This window comes from Terrapene carolina, unplaced genomic scaffold, assembly GCF_002925995.2.
Source record: "Terrapene carolina triunguis isolate 2854851 unplaced genomic scaffold, T_m_triunguis-2.0 Scaffold131, whole genome shotgun sequence".
In the NCBI taxonomy this organism is placed as follows: Eukaryota; Metazoa; Chordata; order Testudines; family Emydidae; genus Terrapene; species Terrapene triunguis.
In genome coordinates this window covers 14176895-14184665 of record NW_020664482.1, presented here as the reverse complement: position 1 = coordinate 14184665, position 7771 = coordinate 14176895, and the positions used below count along the sequence as shown (strand labels likewise).

Sequence of the window (7771 nt, the reverse complement as noted above, 5' to 3'; positions counted from 1 at the left end):
GATTTTTTTGGCTCCCGAGGACAGCGTTATATCGGGATAGAGGTGTACAAGTAAGGTAACTGCAAAAGGATGTGACAGAACCAATGTCTTCTCTGGACAGTAACACGGGTTTACGTTTTTGCTTCTTTATCATAAATGCTTTGACAGTGTCTCAGCAACAATCTGACAGCAGGAGCCAATGAGCTATGTCATGGTGTTCTATTCCACCGACCATATGCCTTGAATATACAAGTGACTGAATAACCAGAATACAGTAGATGGTGAAAGTTTACCTCCAAATAAGAACTAGTTAGTTTAACTTCTAAAAGGTGCCATCACCAACTTGGTCAAAAATACAGTCCAAACTCGTCCCTGGGATTTGGTTTTAACGAGATTGAAATTACCACCATCACAATACAAAATTCATCTTAAACCTCCTCAGATTTGGCCACTTCTAGCTGCCCTTTTTTTAGACAGCTTCTCCCACTTGCCTGCGATCTGCATGGTGTAAGAAGCCACCTGCATTTAAGCTCCCAGAACTCAATTAACCCTTTCTCAAAAGTATTAGGTTGTTTTATTCAAACACTAACAGCCTGTTACACTGTCTTCACAAGGGACAAATTTTAATTTAATAAATATATTAAAAAAAACATGCCAAAGGAAGTATGGATTATTTCACAAGAATATTTAAAATGTTTTATCAGTGGCTGATTCATGGTTAAAAATTCTTTAAAACTTTTAAATGAAAACAATGCATTCATAGACTGATGTTATGACAGGACTTCAATTAAAGCACAGTAACTTTTTCTGCAAGTAAAAACAGTGAGAAGACAATTATACTCAATTTTAAAAACTATATTCTGATAGTGGGAGATGTTTAGGGTCATAACAAAACAGTTCTACTTGCAAAGGATAAAGGAGAACATTGTCAGCATTTTAAAAGATAAAGTTAACCTTATAGATTTTCTAACATAGTTCATTTTTATTTATTAGTTCTGTTTATCCATTGATATAAAGCAACAAATGTTGTAAGTAATATAGATAATCAGAGCAGCAAGAGAATTCTTTCCAGGGAACATTTTAATACTAAAAATTACTTTAAAAAATTATAAAAACTAGAACTAAAAAAAAACTGATCCAGAATACAAAACTGAATAATTAAATGAAAATGAAATGACTAAACCCAATGCAACAAAATATGAAAGAGCCAAATACCGAATATTCAGAAAGTTTTACAAAAACAGTCTCTTATCTGATAACGCTGAAAACTGAAAAGAAAATTTATACAGAAGCTGAATAAATAAAAAGATGCTGACCTGCCAGTGTGCTAGTGTGTCGAAATGCTCTGACTTGTGAGTCCGATAGTCCTGTAAGCAGTGAAATGACTGTATCCATCATATATTCGTCATATATGATACTATACTGACACTGTCGGACCAATACTCCAATGAACTCACAAAAGCTGGATTTGAACTTCTTCCATTGAGGACCAGCCATGGTAAGTGGATAATCTCCACTATCCTACAAACACAAAAATATATTCAAACATTAGCCAGCATATAACTATAAAAAATTACATATTGTTAGAATATAACAACAGTACAGAATACAGATAAGTTGAAGGATAAAAAAAGGTTTGTTCAACCAGACAGAGCCCAGTTCTCTGCTGGCGTAAATGGACACCGCTCACTATCTGGCCCAAAAACTTACATTTACTTGTCAATTTAATTTTGCTATGCACAGAGCAAGCATTCAACTAGTGGAATTCACTGACATTCCTTGCACAAAAATTTACTGAGCTAATGTTCCACTGACCATTTTTTTCATAACACGCTAACAAATAAAATAACGCCCCAGAAAACAACAAAAATATTTAGTATAACTAGAGCTAAATTAACAGAAGGGCCATGTAATCAGAGTTATACACCAAGCTCATGAGCCAAGGAACTATAAGAACATTACAGAACCAGAAACTGTAAAAAGCTAAACTATTACCCCCCCCAAAATAACTAGTATCTAGTTCCTTTCTGCCTCTAAAAAAAAATCTAAAAGTTAAGGGAGGAGAAAGAAACCAGTGTGCATATGTAAAGATAAAACAAGTAAAACTGGTAAGTGATTTACATTTTCCTTTATTAATTGCTCCTGCAGACCCCCATTTCAAGAGACTAACTAGCAACAGCATATTTCCTAAGGAAAGTTAAAGTGTACTTAATTAAAAAATGATTAAACCACTGTCCTGAAACAACTTCCAGACCTAACTCCAAGCAACAGAGAACAACGCTTTGTGACTGTATAACTCCAAGTGTCAGTTTGATAGATTTTATGAAGAGATACTCCTTAAACAGTAGCTAATGATTATCTAAGATATATTCCCAATCTTTATGGCAGGGGTAGGCAACCTATGGCACATGTGCCGAAGGCGGTACCCGAGCTGATTTTCAGTGGCACTCACACTGCCTGGGTCCTGGCCACCAATCCGGGGGGCTCTGCATTTTAATTTAATTTTAAATGAAGCGTCTTAAACATTTTAAAACCCTTATTTACTTTACATGTAACAATAGTTTAGTTATATATTATAGACTTATAGAAAGAGACCTTCTAAAAATGTTAAAATGCATTACTGGCACGCGAAACCTTAAATTAGAGTGAATAAATGAAGACTTGGCACACCACTTCTGAAAGGTTGCCGACCCCTGCTTTATGGTAATGTAACTCCAAATTGGTCACAGACTTGGACACAATGTATAATCCAATTAGTACTGAGGTTCTTAAATGCGTGTCCCTATGCATGCTCAGCAGTAGGTGCAGTAGTGTCCCTGTGCCTGGGATTGGAGATCTTTGGTAGCAGTGCCCGTTGGGCCGCACATGCAATACTCCCCCATCTTGCACCATGAGCAATGTCTATATAGTGCTGTGTGGTCCAACTGCCCTCAGGTCCTTCTCTACTGCAGAGTCAATATATGAACTCTGAAGCAGAGGGGAGGAGGGTGGGTAGTGGAGCACCCATAAGGACACACACCTCCAAGAACCTCAGTTACCATATAGGGTGAGTAGCCTTCTCTTCTTCTTCGAGTAGTGTTCCTAGAGGTGCTCCACTGTAGATCACTGTAGAGCAGTGCCCCCAGTTGGAAGGCTGGGACTTCGGAGTGATTGCTACTGAGGAGGATAGGACTGTATGTCTTAGTAGTGCGTCTGATGCCGTGTCATGGGTGATCATGTAAAGATTACTGAAGATGTCCGTGGACACCCAAGTGGCTGCCTTCACAAATGACAGTAATCGGCATGTTATTCAGAAAAACTATCAATGTGGAGAGCGATTGAGTGGAGTGCCTGCAAGTGAGAGAAGTTTGTGGTGAAGTTTGGGCTGAAGTTTGTGGTGTTGGTAGCAGAAGTAGATCCATTTCTAAAGACATTGTTTGCGTATGGCTGAACCCTTTGATTTTTCGGCGATATAGAGGAATAAAAGTGGTGATTGTCTGAACAATTTGGTTCTGTCAAGGTAGAAGGCTAGTGCCCATCTGACATCTAAGGTCTGAAGCGAGGCTTTGTGCTGGTTGCCACGTGGCTTGGGAAAGAAAGAAGGAAGGTGAATAGGTTGGTTTAGACGGAAAGAGGACAGTACCTTGGGTAAGAACTTCGGGTGAGGACGTAATGTGACCGAATCTCTATACAAGCTTGAGTATTGGGGGGAGGGTATGCCATGAGGCCACCTAGGTCAGATGAATGTAATCGCCATAAGAATCACAATTTTCATGGATAGCTGCATGTAGGAGTAGGTTGCCTGTGGTTCAAACGGGGGCTGGTGATACAGTGTAGAATGAGGGTGAGATCCCAAGGTGGGCTGGGGGTCTCCTACTTCAGGGTAAAGGTTTTGGAGACCTTTAAGGAATCTTTTTGTCATTGGGTCGGTAAATATCATCTGACCCTTTATCTGGGAGTGGAATTCAGTAATTGCAGCCAGAACAGAGCTTGTGAATAGCCCCGATCTCTTGAGTTCCAGGATGTAATCCAGAATGAGTGGTAAAGGAGTGGTAATTAATAGGATATTTTTTCAGTGTCGCACTGAGTTGGGAACCTTTTCCATTTCCGTAGATAGATGCCCAACCAATCGATATATGTGTTGTTTAAAATAATTTCCTTTACTCCTTCCGAACAGGTTATCTCTGGATCCTAGAACCATGAAGGAGCCAAGTCTTCAAATGGAGAAGTTCTAGATTTGGATGGAGAATTTGGCCTGTCTCCTGGGAGAGGTGGTGTGGAGTTGACTGCATGGTGATTGGTGGACAGACCGCCATGCACAAGAAGTAAGGATATACCTGTCGTGGCCATGTTGGGGCTATGAGGATGACCCTGGCTCATTCCAGTTGTATCTTGTGGAGCACTCTGAATAATAGGGGAAAGGGCTGGAAAGTGTAGAGAAGGAGTGCATCCACATAATGAGGAAGGTGACCCTAGCAATTGATGACCTAGCCCTGCCCTTGAGCAAAATTGTGGGCATTTGGCATTTTAGGGAGTGGCGACCAGATCTATGTTCAGAAACCCCCAGCAATTGAATATATGTTGTAGGGTTCTTGTGTCCATCTCCCACTCGTGTTCTTCTGAGAACCTCCTGCTCAGTGAGTCTACTGTGATGTTTAGATGTCCAGCCAGGTATGTGGCAGAGAATGTTGATGCCATGTTACATACAAATATTCCATAATTTCAGAGCTTCAGTACATAGGGATTGGGACTTCGCTCACCCATCTGTTGAGGTAGAACATGCAAGCAATGTTGTTCGTCATTACTCTTATGGTCCTTTGTCGGATTATTGGTAGAAAATGTCGGCGCGCTTTGTGAACTGCTTGTAATTTTAGGAGGTTGATGAGCAACATGGATTCTGAGGGGGACCACTTGCCTGTACCATGTGAATCTATAGATGTGCTCCCCAACCAAGTAGTGAGGAGTCAGTCGTCAGTATTAGAGGAAGGGGAGACATGCAGACATTTCAGGGTTGCATCCATCAGTCTAACGAGTCCTTGATCTTGATTGCTATTGAGAGCAGTTTGTTTAGGCTTTGTCTGTGGGGTACACAGCCATCCGTGCAGGCAGCTCCTGTGTAATCTGGTGCGTTTCCCAACGAATGCCACAGCCATATCACCGAGCAGCTGTAGACAAGTCCTGTGGAGATCCGTGGGCTGGTTCTCAAGGTGGAGATGTGACTGACTATCGCAGAAAATCTGTGACCCAGGAGAAAGGCACTGGCCTTCATAGCAGTGGCTCTCAACCTTTTCAGATTACTGTATCCCTTCAGGAGTTTGATTTGTCTTGTGTACCCCCAAGTTACACCTCATTTAAAAACTAGTTGCTTACAAAATCAGACATAAAAATACAAGTGTCACAGCACACTATTGCTGAAAAATTGCTTACTTTCTCATTTTTACCATATAATTATAAAATCAATTGGATTAAGTTTCAGTGTATAGTATATAGAGCAATACAAACAAGTCATTGTCTTTATGAAATTTTAGTTTGTACTGACTTCGATAGTGCTTTTTAGCGTAGCCTGTAGTAAAACTAGGCAAATATCCACATGAGTTGATGTACCCCTGGAAGATCTCTACATACCCGCAGGGGTACGTGTATCCCTTGTTGAGAATCACTGCTTTATAGCATCCAGTTGGGCCCCCAATAAATTCCTGATGCTATCCTGGCCTCAGTACGTTTATCTTTCTGTACGTTTATCTGGAGGCCGAGGTCTGAGAAAAAGTCCATCATTTTCCTTATTGCTTCAAATGCACTGACTTTGGACGGAGCATTGAGGAGGCAGTTGTCTAGGTATGGGAATATTGCAATCCCTTGTTTGCACAGGTGTGCCATCATCACTGTGAGGACCTTGGAAAATACCCTGGGTGCTACAGAGAGGCAAAGGTAGTATCTATTATTGACAATGGTCAGACCACAGAACAAATCTGAGGTATTGCCTGTGGGAGTGTGTATGGTGATATGGAAGTATACGTCTTGGAAGTTGAGGGCTGAGAACCAGCTCCCCTATTCCAGTGCTGGGATTATTGTTGACAGCGTGACCATCCTGAAGCATTGTAGTTTGACCAACTTGTTGAGGTTCCTTGAGTCTAGGATAGGTCTACACTCGGAAGATTTCTTCTGGATCAGAAAATAGTGGGAATGAAATCTTTTCCCTCTCTGTTGGAATAAGACCAGTTCTACGGCTTCCAGTCACAGTGGTTTATTTCTTCTCGTAGAAAGTGTTCGTAAGAAGGGTCCCTGAAGAGGGACTGGGAGAGGGAAAGAGGAACAGAATAGAATACCCCCTCCTGGCAATTTCCAAGACCCACTTGTTGGAGATGATTTGTTGCCATGATGGGTAGAACAGGGTCACACAGTCACCAAACTCATGGATTACTGGAGATGGTTGCAGCAATTGGAGCGGGAGAGGAATCTCGGGGCCTCAACCAAATGTTCAAAATTGTTGTTGGAAGGTTGATGGGTGGGGCACAGTCACTTGTGCCGATGTCTGTCTGCACTTGGGAGGCGGTCTCTGTCGCCTGCGTTGTGTAGCATAATGCTGTTGAGGGGTGAAATGTGGAGGTCAAGATCTTGGGCCAGGTTGATATCTACCCTGTCTTCTCTTCAGCGCTGGTGTATATATGCCAAGGGAGCGCAGAGTCGCTCTCGAATCCTTTAAAGGATGTAGAGACTCATCAGTGCGCTCAGCAAGGAGTTTAGATCTTTCAAACGGTAGATCTTCCACAGTGGTGTGCACCTCCCTGAGGAATCCCAAGAGATGTTGCAATGAGGCAGGTCGCAGTGTCCTCGGCATTCAGAAAGGCTTGTAGCATCGTACAAGCCAGAAGTTGTCCTTCGGCCACCAGTGCCCAGAGCTGCTCTCTTTTTTCCCCGCTGGGAGATGTTGACTGAACTTATGAAACTTGGAATAGTTCACATGGTTATATTTGGCTAGGGGACCCTCATAATTAGCAATTTGGAACTGGAAGGTAGCTAAAGAATATGCTTTGTGACCGAAGAGATCTAGCCTCTTCCAGTCCCTGTCAAAAGGGGCTGTCCTGGAATGTGCTGCTGTCCTCTCTCCTGCACTGCATTGACTATGAGGGAGTTCAGAATAGGGTGAGAAAATAGGAATTCCATGTCCTTAGTGGGGACATAGTACTTCTTGTCTGCTCATTTGCAGAAAGGTGATATTGATGCTGGGGTCTGCTAGATCACCTTGGCCGGGTCCAACAAGGCCTCGTTGATTGGGAGTGCAATCTTTGCTGATGTTACTCTTGAGGGAATTCTGCGCCAACTAATTAAAAATTCTGCGCCAAAAAATTAAAAATGCTGTGCACATTATTTTCAAATTCTGCATATTTTCTCAAAATAACACAATATAATCACGCAATTTTCAATTATTTGCTGACAAGTATTTTGAAATAAATTACCAAAATAATTGAAAATGGTTTGATTACATTGTGTTATTTTGACAAATACAATACGCAGAATTTTTAGGTTTTGGTGCAGAATTCCCTCAAGAGTGCCAGGGTTCTGTGTGGCGGATTCTGGGTGCAGGCAGCTCAGTGGGGGAGGGGGGAATCTGGATGCACAGGAGCTTGCTGGGGGGTTCTAGGAGCAGGGAGAATGGGACTCTGCAGGGGCGTCCAGGTGAAGATGGTTAGGGCTCAACTGGAGGATGGGGGGTGTCTGAGTGTGGGGGGCCTGGTGAGGGCTCTGGGTGCTAAGGGAGTGGGGCTTGGTGGAGTGGGGGTCCGGGTGCAGCTGAGTGGGGCTCAGTGGGGGG

At 42.3% G+C, this 7771-nt stretch overlaps 1 protein-coding gene across 4 annotated transcripts in view; it reads right to left on the bottom strand.

The window, feature by feature from the left end:
• Nucleotides 1-7771, bottom strand: part of STAG2 (stromal antigen 2) — a 178014-nt gene that overhangs the window by 78628 nt on the left and 91615 nt on the right. For all 4 annotated transcript variants that reach the window (XM_024195504.2, XM_024195523.2, XM_024195514.2 and 1 more), the window contains exon 7: nucleotides 1296-1500. In XM_024195504.2, the coding sequence (XP_024051272.1) occupies nucleotides 1296-1500 (205 nt within the window). The remainder of the gene's footprint in view (nucleotides 1-1295; nucleotides 1501-7771) is intronic.